General features: G+C 37.6%; 2 protein-coding genes across 2 annotated transcripts; both read right to left on the bottom strand.

The window, feature by feature from the left end:
• Positions 1-728: 728 nt before the first annotated feature.
• Positions 729-8,022, bottom strand: si:ch211-22i13.2 (uncharacterized protein LOC553945 homolog). The gene is made up of 7 exons (XM_041805747.1): positions 7,776-8,022; positions 7,172-7,244; positions 6,601-6,759; positions 6,211-6,272; positions 6,028-6,114; positions 3,878-3,967; positions 729-3,775 (listed from the first exon to the last, which is right to left on the bottom strand). The coding sequence occupies exons 1-7, from the start codon at positions 7,776-7,778 to the stop codon at positions 3,725-3,727; spliced, it is 525 nt and encodes a 174-aa protein (XP_041661681.1). The 5' UTR covers positions 7,779-8,022; the 3' UTR covers positions 729-3,724.
• A 1,506-nt stretch (positions 8,023-9,528) lies between these two features.
• Positions 9,529-21,018, bottom strand: rhag (Rh associated glycoprotein). The gene is made up of 10 exons (XM_041805199.1): positions 20,724-21,018; positions 14,868-15,051; positions 14,626-14,776; positions 14,387-14,534; positions 12,357-12,523; positions 12,128-12,265; positions 11,634-11,752; positions 11,415-11,488; positions 11,187-11,260; positions 9,529-10,895 (listed from the first exon to the last, which is right to left on the bottom strand). Exons 1-10 carry the CDS (start codon positions 20,899-20,901, stop codon positions 10,821-10,823), a joined length of 1,308 nt encoding a protein of 435 aa, XP_041661133.1. The 5' UTR covers positions 20,902-21,018; the 3' UTR covers positions 9,529-10,820.
• Positions 21,019-21,819: the final 801 nt, after the last annotated feature.

The following is a 21,819-nucleotide window of genomic DNA, read 5'->3' as shown; positions in this document are numbered from 1 at the left end:
ACACCAAGACACTGATATGGACGGCATGCTTTTCAAAACTGAGGAAGTATTTCTCGTCTAATTTTGTTTCTACAATTTGCAAAAATTTGATCAAAGATGAAGACCTTAGGCCTTAATGAATGTGAGAGGTTTTTGCCCGAGGGTGTTAAAAACAGCTGCTCACAGGACAACAAATATCGTGCATAATTGTCTGTTTGCTACAAATGCAGACATGGTATCTCTCTTTAATGAGTGACTCGGTTCAATCTCCCGACTGAAGATCCAAGGGGTTGAATACTTTTAATAGGCACTGTGTATTCTGTAGACTCTGGCATTTAATCATTGAGGGCTATTTATTGTAGCCTCTTAGGCATATTTGTGTAATTTATATAACTCATCGACCCTACGTTTTACAAGAACAAATTAAGTGTACTGAATGTTTTGTAACTAAAAAGGCTTCAGAGGGGAATGATTTCTTATATCTGAATGATTTGCATGAGATTTATGTATAAATGCTGTCATATAGCCCTGGGAAGATTTATAGAGGAAGGTGAATGGTTATACTGTATCATCCTCAGGGTGAGTCACGCTGTCTGTCTACAGACCATACTTTGTTTTCTCCAAGCCGCACAGGGATTCATCATCAAAACTGAAAGCTCTCATTTTTCCACAGCAAGGCGACCTTGATGGGAATCTCAAAGAAAAAAAAAATCACAGAATGTTACCAGACCTTTTTGAGTGAAACACTGTAAAATAAAAAATTTGCAGCAATTTATTCCCGATTATTTTTTGTCACAAATTTCAACAGTACACAACAGGTTTACTCCATTATATGTGGAAAGCTTTCAACTGGATTTTAACAGGGGTACTAATGTTGATCTTTAAAATCATAAAAAACTAGGTTGTAACTGTCTCTTGACAGAATTTAAGGAGAAACATCTTTTTCACAGGACACAATTCCAACATGAGTTATTCTCATATCATTTACTACAAAAAAAGTACAAATAAAAATGTGTCAGTACACACTGAAAACACTGTAGTTCCCACAGTCCATCATGTACAGTGGAGACATATCGTTATCTACAAAAAATAAAGGTATGAAGTGTACGGAACCATATAGAAGCCCTATGCAAACGTGCATCCAGATTTTATCTTACTCCAAGTCATTTCTGGTTCTTTTCTTCAGATCTTGACTTATTTGTGTAATTTTCTTATGATGATGGGTTTGCCTGAGAACAAGTTTAATTTTCTTGTTGTCAATTTTCTGCCTGTATCAAACCCAAACTGGCATAGGAAAAAATTAAAAATGTAAAACAAAATGTTTGGATGCATGTCCTCTCAAGGGTTACCAAAATAGAGCGAGGTTGACAAGAGTTTCGACACAGTCAGCAGGTAAACACAGGGCAGGATTTGGAGCCTTTACACAAACTGATAAGAAGCCTCCTCTCATGTGAGTGTCAGCTGGGACAGAAAACTATTTAAAAAGAAGAGCCAACATAGAGTTAGAAAAACATGAGCTTAGCAGATTTCTGCATCTTGTTTGTCATCTTTGACTGAGAATAGGGGTTACTTTAGCTGCTGAGTATAACCCACTGGAATCTAAGAACCCATTTTCACCTAGGATTATATGAGATCTACTCACATATGTGGATGAAGAGAAATGTTAATGCAAGGTGTAAACGATAAATGTTAAGACGATCTGCATGACCACATCTAGGGTAGTCTGACTCAATCCCTGCATGCAGTATTGAATTATTGCATCAATCTCACTAAAACTGGACTTTCAAACGACCTGTAAACATGTTAGCCTGACTAAAAGTCAAATTACTAGAGATCAGACTGACACACCAAGATAATATAGCTTGTGGTCAATTTTACACTTGAATCAGACCCAAACTGGCCTAGGCCTTTGATACATGCTCATCAGTTTCTGTGCTGAGCTTTGACCTGGAGGACAATGAGTGTAAATGTTACGTAATGCAGAATTCACCTTGTAGCCCAAGCAGATGTCACCTTAAACTAGAGTGATGGCATTGTATTTGTAACATAAAGCGCAGGGTATAAACATGGCTTAACAGGGTTGTAAATGTTGTCCACAGCCAGTTTACTATAGGGTAACTTGTTAGCAAGGGCAATGAGAAGGTCTAATAGTAACTTGCACAACTCGCTGGGTATATGCGCCACAGTAGCAAAGTCAGACATATTTCCATCAATAAATTATTTCCATCAATAAATTAATTCACTGCATTGCCTTTAAAGCTGCAACTAAAACTTAGCTGTGTACGCAAGCATTCTGACCACATCTGGAGATGTAAATACACAGGACATGCTGGAGTATACGCATAAGAACATTGTCAACATTTTTGAGACTTCAACACCATGCGTTTTAAAAAGGTACAATCCTGGTAATAATAATAAAAAAAACTAATTATCTTGATCATATTTTGACCCAAACCTTCTGCAACCAAAAGATAGCGAAGCAGTGGTTTAATTCAAATTCACAAGTCAGCAAATCTAGACCCTCTCTAGTCATTGTGGCATCTGATACAGATGTTACAGTTACGTTAATATGATTACAAACACAAAGCTGCAGAGAAGAGAGAAGGAAACCGATTAAATTCTAAGATTTCTTTTTAATGCATTTGTGCAATTTAGGCATCTTGCAAGAGCAGACTTGAAATACCCAATTTAGGGTGCATGGGAGTTCTATGTTTTGATATTTACTAAAATTGTATCAAAGTTTAGGATTCTGACAACCCCACAGCATCGATCATCATGCTTTTCTGACATATTCTCTGAAGGACAGTAATCAGATCCAACTGAGATTACAAAAACCAATTAAAATTAAAGGTGTTAACCCACCAGCTTCCTCCATGGTTGAAAAAAGAAGCCATTGCAGAAGTGCAAAAAACACAGTTTGTTTAGTCTCTACTTGAGGCAGAAGCATGGTCAGTCACATGCATACCACGTTACAAGGCTTGTTTTCACCACAGAAATAAACATGCTTACAACCTGGTTCAAAAAAGGGGATTTTGGCTTGAATTGTTCTCATCTTTCCACATTTGTATGACCTGTCCATTTCATTTTTAAGGATATGAGGTGTGCAAAATCAGGCGCATGGCTAATATGACTGCAAGCCAGCACTATGTAACCGTTTGTCATGAGCCTTCAGACCCACCTCAGTTACCCCTTTGTCTGTGACTAGGCTGTCTGAAAAGAGTGGTGGTTTCAATATGGCATCCTCAGTCGATTACCTTCAAAAGCCCCTTTCAGTAACCAAATATTTGATGTCACTGAGGCATATCCAATACTTTTTATAGTCTGCGGTGTAAACTCGGATCCAAGTAGAGATCTCATTTCAAAACCAGGTGTAAATGGGTTGTTAGAGGCAGCTTTTGCAAAGTAGATCACAGTTTGTTATCATTAGACCAACATCTATTGTCATTCTCTGACTGATGTTGTCAAATCAGATTTCACTGACAAGTTTTCAGATGACACTTTCAACAAAGACCATATTTTATATTTTAAAGGCTAGGCTGAGGAATTTGCCACCAAAATGAAATAGCACAACTGCATCCCACAGCAGAGCATGATTCACTGCTTCTCCACTCCATCTGGCTCCTAGCTGGAAGTCATTCCTCATCTCCTGTCCTGAGAATCCTTTATTTTTCTTCCTCATGGACATACACGTTGCTTCCTGAGTTCTGGTGACATGTTTGAGCCTGAGCACCACAACACAGTGGAATCACAGGGTAGAGTTCAAGAATTCAAGAAGTTCTGCACGATTTTTATCTCGCTGCAACAAACAGAAAAACGGCACTAGTGAGACTGGGTAACAACCAATAAAAAAACATGTTAGATGCATTTTGCTTACTCGGCAGCAAAAAGTTGATGTTACCTGCTTGTCTTTCTTGGACTTCTTCACTTTCATCTTTATTTTCTTCCCTGAAATCATGCTATACTTGCCTTTTTTTCTGTCCTTCAAGTACTAAAAGAAGAACACATGTAAGTTGGGGAGGGGTATAAAGCTGACTGACAAGATATCATGCCTGTGATATTTAATAGACAAGAAAATATGCAAACATCTAGAAGTGCTTACATCTACCATGTTAACATTAATCATGTACATAAAAAAAATGTACGTTTTACCCTTTTGATGATTTTATAAATCAATCATCGTCAATATAATTTGGCTTTTAGACAAAAAAAATTACAAAACCCCTCTTTTGTCAAAGTGAAAACAGATTTCTACAAAGTACTGTCACTCAAATAGAAATATTTAATATAAGTGATCGCATAAATCTTCTACCCCTTCAAGTCGGTATTTAGTAGACACACCTCTGGCTGTAATCACTGCACTGAGTCTATGTGGACAGATCTCAAGCAGGTTTGCACATCCGGACACTGCAAATTTACTCCATTCTTCTTTGCAAAACTGCTCAAGCTCCGTCTATGTTGCACGAGGCTAGGGTTTTGACTCAGCCACTTCAGAACATTCACCTTGTTGTCTTGAAAGCATTTCTGTGTAGCTTTCGCTGTATGATTCAGGTCAATGTCTTGCTGAAAAATAACTGCTCTTTAGGTGTAGTTCTCTTGCAGACTGAATAAGATTGCCCTGAGCCCTCCAGGATTTTCTTATGTTTTGCCGCATTTATTTTACCCTTTACCTTTACAACTTTTCCAGGGCCAGGTGCCAAGACACATCCCCACAGTATGATGCTACCACCACTATGCTCCACAGTGGCGTTGGTGTGTTTGATGTCAGGCAAACATGGATGGCCAAAAATCACCATTTTGGTCTCATCAGACCAACAACTTTATTTCACCTGACATGTATTCAACAGTGGCTCTTTGGCTGGTAAATAAGCTGGGAAAAAAGTTGTTGTATGCAGAGTTTCTCCCACTTCAGCTGCAGAAGCTTTAACTCCTTCAAATTAATCAAAGGTGTCTTGGTGGCCTCTCTCACTAATCTCTTCTTTTACTGTCTCTTAGTTGGTGAGGATGGCCTGATCTAGGCACATGTACCATATTCCTTCTATTTCTTGATAATGGATTTAACTTTTTGTATCCATCCCCTGGCTTATACTTTTCAAAAACCAATCACTTGAGACATTAACTGTACTCAAGTGATCCCAATTTTGCTTACTGTGGGACTGTTAGCACCAGTTGGCTGGACTTCTGTTGAATAAGGTCAGTAACTTTAAAGGGGTGAATATTTATGCAATCATTTATTTTACATTACAATTTTTTGTTACATTGATGTTGCTTTGTAGAAATCTGTTTTCACTTTCACATTAAATACTTATTTTTTTGTCAAAAAAAGCCAAATTATATCCACCATAATTGATTTATTAAAAACAACAAAAAGGTAAAACATCCAAGGGGTTGAATACTCTTTATCAACACTATACTTGTGTTCCAACTTTCAAAAGTTGGTAAAGATACCATAATGAAACATTTGTATCTTCTTACGATTTTGGCAGCCTTATGTTGCGGTGCCCAGCATAGCTATCTGACCCTAAAGAGCGGAGCTAGACTCTTTGCAGTCCGTAGTCAAAATAACACGAAACTTGCCATGTTTTGTACTGATTTAAACAGATTTTTTGTAAAAAACTTGCTTTTAAAGAAAATGGTGGAATACCATTGGGAAATAAACTTTTGGTATCTTGATTACAATGAAACTATAATTCAGTGAAAGATTAAGAACTGCAGTGATGTTTTGTTTATGAACAAACTTGTTCTAAGAGTCAGCTTTATAACGTGAACAACTAAAGCAGACCTGTTTTTTTTCTTTTTTTGTTGTTGTCCAAAATAGTACCAAATAAAGAGATATGAGGTAAGTGAAGTAGTGGCTCCTTACTAAGCTGAGCATAATCCAGGTCACTTAAAAGACACATCAATATGAGCGAGTCTACACTGATATAAGTTGTGGAAACACTAGCAAGCCAAGATTTCACAGTGCCAAATTGTAACGCCAACTAAAGTGCTTGGTGGAAATGCACCATTACTGTATGAGAATACAAAGTTAGTCGGATGGACTGCTGTTACCTTGGAGATTTGAACAGGTCCCGAGTTTTCTTCTCCTTTTGCTTTTTTGTCTTTTTTACGTTTGTGTCGCTTCTCTTTCTTCCCTTTCTGCTCCATGACACAAAAATAAGTTGCATTTCAGTGATTTACTTATAAAATATTTTAGTCAAATTTAAAACAGATAACCTAAATGCATAGCATTACTTTTCTGTGTTGTTTCTCCTTTTTTCTTTTCTTTGACTGCTTTCTGGATTTACTGCGAGAGTCTAGAAAAAACAAAAAACAGCAAAGTGAATCAATTTATTAATGTCAGTATATTTGTAGCAATACAAAAACATAATGCAGAATCTGGGGAGCAGGTGGCCTAGTGGTTAAAGGCGCTCCCCATGAACATGGGCGGCCTGGGTTCGAATAAAGCCTGAGGTCCTTTACCGCTATCCACTGTCCTCCTCTATCTCATAAAGGCACAAAAATGCCCAAAAATAAATCTTAAAAAACAAAACAAACAAACAAACAAAAAAAAACCATAATGCAGAATCAAATATCACAGAAAATAAACAAAACTAATAATAAAGATTTTGAAGCCACACTCACCACTACTGCTTGAGCTACTTCCTCTTCCTCTGCGGCTGGACGAGTGTGATGAACACGATGACGATGAAGAAGATGAAGATGATGGCGATGAAGATGATGAACTGGAAGAGGATGACGAAGATCTGCTACGGCTCCGTTTCCGTTTCCTTTTTTCTCTTCCTAAACAAACACAAGATATACAGATCATTATTTAAAGTGCGTTTATTAAAGCAAAATGAGTCAGATAAAATCAGAGCTGGGTCTAGGGGTCCTCCCCCAGGACATGTAGAACATCCAACACTGAATTCCTTGAATTAGGGAGAACACTGATGCAACAATTTGTAGAGCAAACGGATTAAAATTTTATAAGGTTTGCACAAAAACAAAGATTGGATAAGGACATGTCTTACCTTAAAAATGTATTTTTGAATGGAAGTATAAAAAGTTTGTTATGGAAAAAACAAATAAATATATATAGGTAAGTCTCAATAAATGGATTATTTTCAGACCATTTTCACAATCAGCTTGGGTAAGAGTTACACAGGTGTTGGATGTATAGGCGAGTTTGTGTCTGCTTTAAAGCCAGGCTTGCCTCTGCTTCTTGATCTTCTTCTTTCATCATTCCTAGAGCTGGAGCTAGACACTCTGGACTCAGCCTTCGTTGACTAAAAGCAAAAAGAAATGTTTTAGAACTACATTATTTTTACTGTGAAGTGAAAGGAGAAATATGTTTTTGCTTTACGAAAAGGCGTAAGGTGCAGGGTATACAAGCTACCTTGTTACTACAATCCACACTTTGCTATGAGCTAACGTCAAATCTCTTATTCCTGGAACTCAACGTTACCAGAACGGATGTTTTGATTTAACAGGTGACCATGTTAACTGGCGGCTTTCAGCCGGACTCATTTATGGTTATCGTAGATGTTAACAACATCTGTCGCTTTCGCGAAGTTTTCATTGTCTTATTTTCAATTAAATAAATATCTGGCAAGGGGTTGAACGGCAACACAAGAAATAAACCCCCATCCTCTGTTAAGCATTTCCAGTCTTCGACATTGTAGACACATAAGGCACGGAAGTCGCCTGTTTACACGGTCACTTGTTAAGCCGAAGCACCGGGGTCTACGTACACTTTGCTAGGAGCCCGGATCTATCTTATAACCTAAATGCAGTAAAATACCTGGTTTTGCACTTACCATGATGATAACAAGGGACGGTTGATATATCACATTAATACACTGATCCTAAAACCGCAGAAAATGAGCTCGATTTGTATATTTTACACACCGCTATGCCCTGTATGTTAGCATTAGCTTAATTGCTCAGGAGCCATCCTGTATCCCGTGATGCACCGCTACTAGCTACGTTGGTTCAAAGCAGTGGAGCCAAAATGGCTGACAACTTGGACAGTGGCCTCTTGTGGTTAAAGAAGTAACGTTCATCAAAGCAAAACCAAATGTGCAGGTAGGTTACGTTGTATACAACATACAAAATACATGTTATTTGTACTGCAACTTACCAAACTCCAGTGGCCTACAATGAACCTAAAACCATTAGGAAATAAGTTTATATCCAAGGTCTTTGGCGTTCTAACGGGTGAAGTAGTCACAATTTTAACCGTTAACCATTCAAAAGGTAAGTAGCGAAAGATGTAGCTAGGCCTAGGCACTACAACACGTTAGCAAAAAGCTTTTGAGGTTTTGGGTTCGAGTAACTCGTTTTGGAAATGTGTTTATTTGAAATGATTTATCACTTTGGTGGTACTTTAGTCGTGTCTGTATCTGACATTATATATTTTACCCCCACGAACTGTTTATTATCATCAAGGCTGGCATGCTTAACTTGCTTCAGAGTATAAGTGGTTATTTATTGGTATGTAGGGCATATATTTTTATTTTACTTAGGGAAATTATGTTAAATTAACAATTTTATATTAATTAATACATTTAATCATCATCATCATATAAAGCAGTTAACCAACTTTCCAAATGAAATCTCAAAATTTGTAACATTGCAATCAAAATATGTACTAAATTTTACGTTTTACAGTAGGAATACCAATCTGGTGGAAAAATAAGGTAAAGATGACCATATTTAAATGACCTTTATATCTCTAGTTCAGTTGTTTTCTACTTTTGTGCACATGGCACACCTGAGATCCAGCCAAAGGCACAGCATATTCATGTCCATATAGAACAGCCTGTGTAATATTGTATTTATTGCATTTCCAGTCATTGTATAGCTTTAATAATGTATGCTTGTACATTGACTTGCCTCAGGGCCCACCAGTGTGCCTTGCCACAACATTTGAAAACTGCCCTAGGCCATAGTGTGATATACAGTTCACTGTCAGTCAGAGGTGGAAAGAGTACACAGCTTTTAACTCAATCAGATTTTCAAATAAAGTCTCATCTCTGTAATTAAGTAAAATACATGGCAAAATCGACAGTGTTAATTAAACTCATACTATGTCTGGGGTTACATTTACACTAAAGTGTCTCTCTGGATCACCTAAAACAGGGGTTGCCGCATTTTTTCATTGAGGGCCACATTCAGGAAAATATTTGGCTGACTGGGCCACTGTGATATACCTCACCTTTAGTGTGTTAAAATGAGTAAAACCAATCTGTAGTATTTGTAGTTTAAGTTATGCTTAGGAACTGAATATGCCTTGAGAAAATAGCAGCCACATAAATGGCTGAGAAAAGGAATAGCTAACCATTTAAAAAGGTTTAGCATGATATCCTTTTAAAATTGTCTCACATCAAAAAAACAATCCACTGGAAACATAAGAAAAGAACTAACACTGTGGATGAACACTGATTAAAAACACTGATACAAAAAAAATGTTTATACCGAAAAAATCAAAGATATACTCTGTGGCCAACTGACATTTCTAGAAATATTTGAACTTTCTTCACAACGACTGACACAAAATCACAATTCTGGTATCATACAAAAACATATTTATTATGACAGTATTAGTATATAATTCAAATTAGAGCACATGCTCAATGTATAAAAAATACAAAATCTTGTTGCGTGTCAGTGTCTTGGGCATCATAAATCATTTCACATACAGAATATCAGTGAGTAACAATATTGTAGGTGTAGTCAGTTTAGTCTGGCCCTGCAGTCCATTGTTGTTTATGTTAAACACAGTTAAATCTGACCTTCAGAGATAACAGGTTCAAGAAAAAGCCACCTATCGCAAATAGTAGTAAGAGAAAAGATAGTTAATTGTCACAGTTGCACCTCATAAATGCTTTTAATCGGTGTGGAAGTTCCTGTTTGATCATTTAAAGATATCTGAAAAATATTCAGTACCAGAAGTTCTTGCAGAACTTAGCAGGGCCTTCATGAAACTGGCCGAGTCAATCCAATGCAAAGCTAAACTGTATGTACATGTAAGAATACACAGAATAGAACTTGGATAAACAATGAATCTTCAGTCAATGTTTTGCTAAATGCACAGATCTGAACACAAATCACAATGTATTATAGAAATTGTTCAGCTGCCATCAGATTGATAGAAGATGTGAATAGAAGATGATGAACAAAATAAAAAGTTCATTAGTGAAACATATAATATGACTATCCCTGCCCATGTCAGAGCACCAATGCTGGTTTCACACAGTCTGACTCTAACTCCTTGCCACAGGACTGGGCTCCAGTGAGGTGACATGAAGCTACATATCAAAGCAGGTTTAAGCCTTTTCTTTGACCAAAGCCTCGGCAAAAAATACATATAAAATATAAAAGAACATATAAAAAGAAAAATACACACTAGACTAATATCTTGAAGCATGCTGTATCATAATATAAAATGAAATAAAGAAAAAAGCTTATGAAAGTAGTTGTGTATGAGGCAGCAATAAAGCTATTATTTGATCCACTGTGTTTCTACAGCAGCTTTAGGATGAAAATATGGATCACAAATTTTGGTGTAAAAATCCCTGAATGTCTTCTACAAATTCTTAACCTTTTTTTTTGCATCCATGTTTGTTTTGGAGTTTTCTTCAAATCAACACATTTTAAGTCTACTTAGATGGCTATTGCACTGTCTATGCATCTTTGCTCACAAAAAATCTTCGAAATGGCCTGCTTTTGTGTCAATATAATGAGGAAATTATCTGTTTAACTTTATTTTTCACCATACTGTAACAACTATCTCTTGTACGTGGACTTGATTAACGATCTTTCACTCATTTATTTGTAACTTGGTGGATCGTTGGCAGATATTAAGCCTCTGCTTTGTTCTTTGAGTGATCAGCATGAGCCAAGCTCTCTTCATGCTCCTCTTCCTCCTCAGGAACCTGTGAAACACGCAAGCAAATTTATTTGTTTGCCACATGATGAAAGAACACTTACTGAGGTACCGATGTGCGTAATGTTGACATAAAACAATAAAACAATTGGCACGTAAAGCTTGTGTGGAGTTTACCAAGATATAAAATCTATTTTAGATTCATAAAGTCATCCTCATACATCCATATTTTTTTAAATATGGAAATCATTAAGATATTACAATCCTAAAACAAATAGTTTTATAAGCTCTGATACGCAACTGTGTCAAAGATAATGGCATGACTAAAGGGATGTCTCACCTCCCAGTAAATGGAGTCATCAAAGCAGTTCTGGTCTGGAGGTTGTCCCCAGAATGGCAACTTCATTATTAAACCTTGAAGAAAAAAATGTGGTGTTTGATCATCAGATAACACCCTTATGCTGAGTCAAAAACTTGTACATGGACTTTCTGCCATGTACATGCCCTGTGCTTAGAAATTCGACCATGTATTTGCAATATTTGTAGTGTAATTTTCATGTCCTCTCACCTGTTACAGCACCTCCAACCAAAGCAAACCCGAGGGATGAAGCCAAGGCAGCAGCTTGCATGGAAGCATCACCCCTGAAGTGGAAGACCAAAATCAAATCCAATAATATAAGAGCTGGGATGTAACTAAAACCCAAACCTTCATAAAAACTGGAAATATGTATTTAAACATATCAGAATGTGTTGCTGTAATATTACTGGTAAGTAAAATAGCTCTTACTTTTTCTTCCCCAAAGCCACGGCCACAATACCAGCCAACCCACCAAGGATGCCAGGCATGCCGTGCAGATTGTGGACACCACAGGTGTCCTGGATGCCAAGGTTGGATGCCAGGATAGGCTACAGTAAAAAAAAGGCAAAGAAGTGTTTATGAAAAGGTGAGATATGCATTTGAATTGAAAAAGTGTTTTCCAGCATCATATAATCAAAATATACAGGATTTAATTAACTTGCGATCAAAGATGTGATTGTTATCACATTTGTGCATTATCTTTGTGTGTCAGCAAATTGTCATAGAGAGCTGATTGAACAGGTGAACAGGTGTTTTAACTCCATCACGAGAGAAAGCATTATCCTGACATTAATTTGTTGATCATTTTGTTTAAGCATCTTACTTGTTAATTAATTGACTTATTATTTGCACTGTAAATTTTACTGTGAAACAAAAACACTAAGGAATCTTTTACTTTTTTAAATGTTTGACTATAAACTCACACTGAGGTACTTAAAGCCCAAGGTAGAGATGATGCCAGCCACTAATCCAATCAGCATTGCCCCATATGGCCCGATGGCCATGTCAGCACATGTTCCTACAGCAACTCCGCCTGCCAAAGTGGCATTCTGAATGTGCACCTGTTGTATATAATGATATAAGAATAAGCATGTAACATTTATTCGTGAAATAAAACAGTTCTATTTGGATACTATAAACAAGTTTTCTGACCATATCCAGTTTTCCTCTGTGCTCCACCAGACTGGAGATGGCATAGGCAGACAGTACGCAGGTGGCCAGGGAGAGGTATGTGTTAATCACTGCTGTGAGCTGAACGTAGCCTGGGTCAGCAATGGCTGAGTTAAAACTGGGCCAGAACATCCACAGGAAGACTGTTCCTGTTGGAGACAACACAGCATATCTATCAATTCATCCTAAAAATGTCATTCACCTATCAGACTTGAGGAGAATGCTGCTTGATTATGTCAAAAAAGATCATCATAATTATTCTGACACTGAGATCATAATTATTAAACACAATTAGTCATTGATTTTGCAACATCTACTTCAAATGCATTTATTGAACTTTACCATTCAGAACAAGCAATATATGAAAGTAAGTAAAATTATGAATCTAAAAGTTATTGTTGTGAAATAAGAAAACAATTTACAATGTCTTAAAGTACTAATGATGCACTTTCAGTGCAAATATGCAAAAACAAACTGAAACATTTACTACACATGACAAAACCCATGAACGTGTAGCTTAATAATAATTTAATTGCCAAGTCTTTACTGAAGCCAAAATTGAAACTGAAGCTAAAAATCAATTAATTTAAAAGTATGGATTTAGGTGATACTTGATTTTTTTTTTTTCAAGTTGAATGCATGCATCATAGCTAGACATGCTGCATGGTTATTTATGATCACTAGGTGGCACTTGTCTCCCATTGAAAGGAGGCAACTGATGATCCAGACAGGGTGATTACAAACAGATAAGGTATCACTGCTTTAAACAAATGCAAAGTATGTAAGATTCGTTTAAAGCAGTGGTTCTCAACACACAAACACACACACACCCACACACACTTGTATCTAAGAAAAGCTGACCCCTAATACCCACATGAATTAAAAAGTGATACTGCTGTTGAAAGTAAACATCAGTGTTAATTGTTGCATGGACAAAACCCTAAGAAAATATGTTGACATATGTTTTGCCATGATTTTTAGTTAATATATGCCAATCTAGTTTTGACAGCCTCAGAGCAGACAAAGCCTTGCGACGACTCTAGGGTGTCCCATACCCCAGGTTGCGAACCAGTGGTTTAAAGTATGACAATGACCAGAGGTGGAAAAAGTACAGGTAATTTGGTTAAAATTTACTCAAGTCAACGTAAAAGCACTAGTCTATAAATCCACTCAAGCAAAAGTAAAAAGTATTTGATTTAAAAAATGGCTTTAAGTACTGGGTACTGAGTAGATACTGAGCAGTTGTGCAGTAAAATATGATCTTATTGACTAAAACAACAAGGAAATACATCTCCAACCAAGTTTTTCAGGTGAAGCCACACCTCTATAACACACTCAAATACACAGAAAATTGATAGTGTTAATTAAAGTCATATAGAGTTAAATTTAGTCCTTCAAAAAGTGTCTAAATTAGTCCACACTACATGAAAATGAACTACATGTTGAGGGTGGGTCTTAAACATTTTACAGTATGCAGCAACTCTTGAAAATCTGTAGCAGGGTAGGTCTCCTCTGGCAAGAACAAATCAGGGTCAACATCAGTGCAAGGCATAGCATACCAATGAAATATAGGCATGTCTTTTAGGAGCACCTAAAGTCACAGGCGGGAACTCTGGCTCAGTGGATAACTTCACTCATGGTGCAAATGTGTCTCAAATCAAAAACAACAGTCCTGTTTTTGTTTTTTTTTGCTGTGTACAGCAGCCGTTTTGGAATGTGATGTGGGATCATTCTTCATGATGTGCTGCTGTGTAGTCAACAGAGGTGGAGAAATTACAAGAGTATTGTACTCAAGTCAAAGTGCATTCTTATTAAAACTTAAGTAGAAGTAAAAGTACTGACTTCAAAATGTGCTCAAAAATTACATATACCCAACATAGACTCAACGGCAGTACTTTGAGTAAACTAAATGTCACTTTCCACCCCTGACAATGACACACATTAAAAATATACTAATTTCACACTGTGACACACACCATAATACTGAAAAACTGAAAAACACCGTCCCTTACCAATCATGGCAAACAGATCGGAGTGATAAACAGATCCTTCTTTCTCATGTCCGTTTCTTAACCCTGGTCTGTAAAGGACTCGAGCCACTGCCAGGCCAAAGTAGGCTCCATAAGCATGAATGATCATAGACGCTCCTACATCATTAGCCTGTGAGACAGGAGGTGAAACACATCTATAAGAGCACACTCCTGCCAGCCTAGTATATCACCATGTGCATGATGCTTCACAGTGTACTCACATGAAGGACATGTCCGACCAAGTGTTCGTTAATGGAAAAGATGGTGATCTCCAGGATGGTCATGATGAGGAGCTGTACAGGGCTGGTTTTACCCAGAACTGCCCCAAAAGAGATCAGGACTGTAGCTGTGCTGAAGTCTGCATTAATAATTCTGAAAAAAGAGAAAAATACAGCACATAAGAATTAAAAAATATAACAGAATGGCTTGGAAAACTCAATTTCTTTATTGAAGGCACTCATACTTGAAAATGCTGACTTTGATCTTGCCATCATCCAGGTCCCAGATGCCCTGCATGAGGAGGCCCCACTGCAGGCCGAAGGCAGCTAGGAGCAAGTTGACCCCCACGCTGCTGAACCCATATCTCTTCAGGAAGGTCATCAGGAAGCCGAAGCCAATGAAGATCATGACGTGGACATCCTGAAACACTGGAGGAATGAAGAGAAAGGTCAGTTCTGTTGCTAAAGACTGGGCCCTGCTTTGTTTAGTTAGGCTTCAGCTAGATATGAGCATGAAACGAAAGCAAATGAAACCCTTCTTAACACACTGCCCTCTGTTTGTGTGGATTTAGCTGTTCATGGTTCATTCTTTTGACTTTGTAGTTTAAATGATTTACTGAGCAGATACTAGGCTTCACAGCCGGGATTTTACTTTACAGTTTTATCTACCATGACTTGTTAGCCACGCAGGCAGTTTATTCCCTCTATAAACAGTGTTCTGGGGTAAAAAATACTGGTGTTAATTCTGTTGCCATGTGCTGTTTCTATTAGCTTCAGATGATGTTAAGGGTGTTAAACTTAACAAATGTAAGGAAGAGGGCACGCCTAGCACATCCTTAACTATCAGTCTTAACAGACAAAGACAGAAAATTTAGGAATTTGTTTGAATTACACTCATCATTTCAGTATTCATGGTGATTTTAATGCATCCTCAAAAGGGTAAGAACACAGAAAACTCCGAGTGAACATGCTCTGTATATCTGGGTTGAGGCTGGTACATTTTTGGAAGGTTTGCGTAGAACTGGGGGCTCCTGCCAAGAGCCTCGATGTGACGGGAAGTATGGCTCCTGTTTGCAAAACCCTGTGGAGTCTGATATGATGAGACCTTCATGTGGGAAAGGTTTCAAGGTGGACGTGTGCTCAGGTTATGAAACCATATGTTCCATTTCCTCACTCTGTAATGAGCGTGAACGAAGCCACCATTGTCTGAACATGACACGCCTGCTCTTGTCTATGATTGGGAGGAACTCATAGTCATTCTTCCAGTGTTTTTTGGCAGGGTATTTTATTTATTGATTGATTTAGTCAACTTGATGTTGCCAGGAAACCAAAGGAACAAGAAATAGTCTAGCTTCATAGCACAGTGACATATCTGCCACCCTGAAATAGCCCCAGCAGATAAGTTGGGGGCTATTTAGTGTTCCAAGTTTTGTAAAAACTAATAAGATATAAAACATGCTGGCAAGTGAGTGTGGTAAATGCTTGTAAATGTCTTCTGTTACCTGCAAATAGAGCTATGATAGCTGTTAAGCTAAGCTAAGCTAACCTAACCAGCCCTAGCTGTAACTTGTAACTTGATGTCTGCCGTTTGGCAGATCTATCTAGCAAGGCTCCAATCTGAAAAATGATTGTGCCAGGTCTGAGAATGGACCCTCCCCAGTTGCGATTTATTGATGATATCAATGCATGTGTTGGCTCGGTAGCATTGGTGCTAGTGTCCTGACTAAGAGTTACCTCATACTGGAGCTTAAAAGTGTGCCAAAATATCACCATGTTCTGATGTTTGAATTATTTCTTCCTGCTGCTTTTTTAACCCCTTTTCACCACATTTTCTGCCCATTTTTGCTACTTTTTATTTGGCATTTTTATTCCATTTTTGCCATACTTGGGCCATTTCTGCCATTGTTTTTGCCACTTGGCGCCCATTCTTCCTGCTTTCCACTGTTTTTTTTTGTCACTTTTAACCCATTTTGACACTTCTTCTAAATTTTTGCAACTGTTTTGCCACTTAAGGTCCATTATTTTCCTTTTTTTTTTGCCAGATTTTTCCCACTTTTAACCCCTTTTGCTGCTTTATGCTCATTTTTGCCAGTTTTTGCTGCTTTTTACCAAGTTTTGCCAGATTTTGTCACTTTAACCCATTTTTTTCTGTTATTTTCCTTTGGCTTTCACTTTTGCCATTTTTGCCACTGTTTTGCCACATAAAACTTATTCCACTTTTAAACTTTTTTTGCCTGTCTCTGCTCAGTTGTACCACTTTTTTGCTACTTTTTACCCGTTTGCTGCTTTGCAACAATTTCTTTGCCACTTTTAACCCTTTGTTGTTGCTTTGTGTTCATTTGTACAACTTTTTGCCACTTTTTGCTCATCGTTGCTGCTATTCATCCATTTTGCCAATTCTTTTTTTGCCACTCTCAACCCATTTTTGATTCTTCTTTTTGCCACTTCTAACCCATTTTTGCTGCTTTTTGTCTATTTTTTGCTTCTTCAATTCTTTTCATTATAGTTGTGTCAGTTTTTTTCTGCTTTATTTTCTGGCATCCTGACATTTGTGCACATTATGGCCTGGGTATGACATCTGACATTATTCTCTGTATGGTTTAGTTCAGTGTGCCCTTCCACACTGTTAACATTACCAGTAAAAATGTAATTCTGTTTTAAGAAAGGGGTTTACATTTTTAAAAAGGCTACATTTGTACTACATCATAAGTAGATAAAATACAAGTGTTGTTGTGTTGATAAGAGTGGTTACAATTCAGGTTGAAATTAGATAGATATGACAGCTTAATGGACCATGATTTTGCTGACCTCCAAGGTCCCCCAGTTTGGCTGGGCCCCAGAAAGCTCTACCCTTTATCCCCATTATGGCCGGCTTTGGACCTGCTACACATCTGTTGGACACATTTGAGGTTATCTACTTCAGGAAACATTTCCTTTCAGCTCAGAAACTCACACAAGCACGGGTGTAAGGTGCAGCAAAGAATAATGTGCATAAGTGGCCAATAAAAATCTTCCACACCTATTTCCACAAACAGTATTCACATGCTAAGTGTGTCAGCACATTTTAAACTTATTTTAATAACAGCGGAAGACATCAGATATCTGCTTTTGTGAGCCTGAATTAAAAATGCTCTGTTTATTGTTGTGTTTCTTTTTGAAACAGTATACTAAACAGTTGTCAGGAGTCATGAATCAGTCTGCCAAAGTTAAGCTGCTCCCCTCGGTGTCAGTTTTTCACTGGCTGTTCTGCGTCTAGCATATTAATGTTTTTGTCAGAATGAGTGTCAGTACAAAAATTTGCTTTTCTAATTTATTCTGAAAGAACACAAACTTTCTCTTTGCTTCAAACAAAAAAGATTCCATGCCACTGTTCTCAAAAACAAAGGAGAACAATCTGCCATATTATCTTCCTTTGTTCTACGTCATTCTTTAGTAAGGGATGATAGAAGGCACATCTCATCTCTTTGACCTAATATTGGGTCTGTAAATATTATCCTTCGACAAAGGCACTCTTTGTTAATTCCGTGTTCACACTAAGCTTACAAGGATTAACTGTAAAAACCAAACCAGCTCTGAAGAAAGCATTTTTGAAATTGGTTTGGATTTGTGGTCAGTTTGAAAATCATGGTTTGTCCATGTCTAAAGCAGCATAACATATGGCCAGCACTTTAGAACAGTTCATGCTGATATCAGTAGAGGAAAGTTGGGGTGTCAATATTTGGTTTAGCTCACATGCATGGAGTTTTGTTTTGAAGAAAACCTGTTTGCCAGGGTAGTTAAACTTTGACCCTCACTCATATTCATATCTGGATGACAGGTGACTTTTCCTCGTGGTAGGGGCTCCTAATGAACAGGACATTAAAGTCAGGGGTAAGTGAAGTTGGAAAACAGCCACGACGACTGGCACTGCGCCCAGATGTTAGGTAACGCTCTTTAATCTTGCAAAGAAATGGGTGAGCCAATATGAGGGAGGATATACCCCAAGGACCTACTTTAGCACGATCTGTTGAGCAGTGATATGACCAGGGCAGGAAGATTAATGATGAGTTCATTTTGTAAACACTGCTGCAATGAATTTCTTCACTTTTGATGTCTACATTCTAGGAATAACCCTTTAAAAAACTCTTTCAGGGTTTTAAATAGAGATGAGAGCAGCAGTTTGTCAAACCATACAACCGAGATTAGTCACTGTCATTGAAATAGTTTTACAAAATTGGAACTGATTAGTTCCATAATGAAGAAGCCTTGTCAGCTTTCACTTGCACAGTTCCCTTCCTGTTTGTTTTTCTTTGAAGACATAATCAAAAACGTCTTACATAAGTTGGTTAGAATTCTCTCTGCGTGCAACAGCAGGCCTTCATGTGATTTAGACCCATTTTTCTTTACTGGGTCTGTTAAGCACCATTAAATCTTTTTAAGAGATAAGTCTCTTAATATCTCTTTTTTTGTTGCTGTCACATTAGGGTTTGTTGCTCATCTTTGGGAGAACCATATGTATCATTAATGTTGACAAAAATGTCAATACTTCATTACTTTTTCAGATTTGACACTCTTTGTTTTGTTTAATCACTGGTATTGGAAATAATCAAAGCCTAAAAAAGGCCTTTGATCATATTTCGAAACAACAGCTGTTGTGAGAAGAAATTTAAGAGCACTGTCTAATTTGAACAAATATTTTTGCAGCTAGGGATGCACTGATACCACATCAAGTACAAATATGAGTACTTATAATACCATCACTGTTCTTAAAGTTATTTTGAAATTTATTTTTTATTCATCAGATGTTCCTCATCCTTCCTTTGACAATTTAACGGTGCATAGTTTTCATACTCCTCTATTTTCTTCACCATCATTTTTGTTCAAATATGACCAAACTGCAGTAATGGCTCTATCCTTGACTAAGTGCTCACAGAAGAGACTAACATGCTTTAAAATGATATGGAGTAGAGTATGAGTTGAGATACTGGTATCAGTATCTGTGCATCCCTCGTGGTAATTTTTTGGCCCCTTAATGTTAACAAGCACAGTAGAGGAGCATAGGCAGTGTGCAGGCGTTTTCCTGCATTGTTTTGTTATTACAAATAAGAAATTGCCAAATATTGAGTGTCTGGACTTGCATTCTTCTTGCCATAACTTAAAGTATTAACATGATTTGATTTTACTAGAATTGTACTAAAGCTATTGTTATAGCCCTAGTTTGAAAGTGACGTTAATATTTTCAAATGTATATTTTTCCCTGTAATGATTTCTATAAAAATAAGATAATAAAGATAATATAATCTCAAAAAGAAACTATACAGTTAGACATTTCTTAGACATAACATGAAATATGATGTAGAAAGTATGCTGTTTAACTCTGACCATTGGACTAATATCTATAAGACACACCTGCCCCGCCCAATCATGAGCGCACATCGATACAGTAAAACAGCAGTTTATAGCTGCTGCTGCCATAATGCAGATAAACATGCTATCACTTTTCTCACTCAGCAGCATAGTGTTAACAACATTTTAAAATCATACTTTCAAAGCAACACAACCATCAAACAGTGTCTTCTGGCTTGTCTACCATCTGTCTCATCCTTTATTGTCTCTGCGTGTGAGCCATTAATTCAAATCACATGTGACCTAGACTGTGGGAGACTTGACACTCTCCCCTGCAGGATCCCGTGGACCCTCCAGCTGCATGTGTATGAAAGGGACTCTGACAATTTAGGGCCCCATGACTTCCCTTATTGCATTCAGCAGACTTACTCTGGAAACAGCCTTAAGTTTCTTCTATTTCTGTTTAAAGCTAATTAGCACTTATCAGCCTGAGTACAGAAATCACATTTTTCCAATGAATGAAGACAAGCTTTCTCAGGTCCCTCAGAACTTTGAAGTTAAGGACAAGAGAAGCAAGCTTGAAAACTTGGATGATTAGTGGATGTATTCCTTTTTAAAAAAGGGAAAAAAGTTAATTTTTGAGCTTTACTACATTCTCCTGAATATATTTTATCCATTCAACTTCTTGAAAATTAGTTGTAGAAGTACACTACTTCACAAACATAAATGCACCCAGTATCAGAGCATCCCTCAATGAGCACCCCGGGTAGACTTACTGGGGTAGAGCTCCATTGGCGGCTGTGGATGTGCGGTCTCATTGGAATGTGCACCATGCCCATGACTTTTCCCATCATCATAGACCACAAACACTGCAAACAGAATGATGGTGATAATCTCCAAAACCAAAGCCACGACGGGGAACTTGAGCCTCATGTTGGTAGCGTATGCAGGCATCCTGAGACCAACTCTGCTTATCTCTTAGAGTCTGACCCACACACACACACACACACACACAGTCTCTAACTGCCCGTGTCTCGCTCTCTATCAGTCCTTTTTAGGGGTTGTGCTGTGTGAAGGAGGTCTGGTTTTAAACTAATGCAGGTTTTGTGGTGACCAATGACAGGGCAGAAGACTGGGGCCTGGGTGGTGAACAGCCCCCTCGTGCACTTTGCTCAAAGGGATGGGTTTCCTCTCTGGACGTCATTGGGGACAAAGCAAAACTCAGATGTTGTGACACAGAGGAATTCTTAATGGCTGCACCTTCCACTTCATTTTTCATTGTCAAAGTCATGTTTGTTGATTTGTTGACTTGAAGTAAATGATTTGATGGACATTTCTTTTGTGTTTGACACTGGTAGAATAAAGGCCTGAGGGAGAAATATATCTCCATAGATGTAACTTTATTAATGTATTTATTCTTTAAATAGTATGTTTTTTCATTCCTCTCGTATTCGCTCCACTGAACACTGTTCCTCTTTTTAAGTGCAGCTGACTTCACTCACACCTTCAATTTTAGCCTTTTTTACACCTGCTGCTTTTAACACAATGCATCAACTAAAAGTAAAAATCCAATGTTGTATTCAGAAAGAAGAAACAATTAACTAAATTTGGCATTTAGCCGATTATTTGTTCCTTCATTTTATTTTACCCATCATATGCCAGAATCAGTGAACTCTATTAACTGAGTTTGTATTGTTTCAATTTAGTTTTTATTGTATTCATTGTTTGCATTTTTGTTTTCAGTCATTTTAACATCATCCTGCCCAGGGACCACAGATGTAACAGCATTACAGTTAACTCTTACTCAACAGTTGTGTTGTGCATGGCCCTTGGCCAAATAAACTAATACACTAAACTAGACTAAACTAAAAC

Source organism: Cheilinus undulatus, linkage group 14, assembly GCF_018320785.1.
Source record: "Cheilinus undulatus linkage group 14, ASM1832078v1, whole genome shotgun sequence".
Classification (NCBI taxonomy): Eukaryota; Metazoa; Chordata; class Actinopteri; order Labriformes; family Labridae; genus Cheilinus; species Cheilinus undulatus.
Note: the sequence above shows the minus strand (reverse complement) of the source record. Positions and strands in the feature narration are given on the sequence as shown.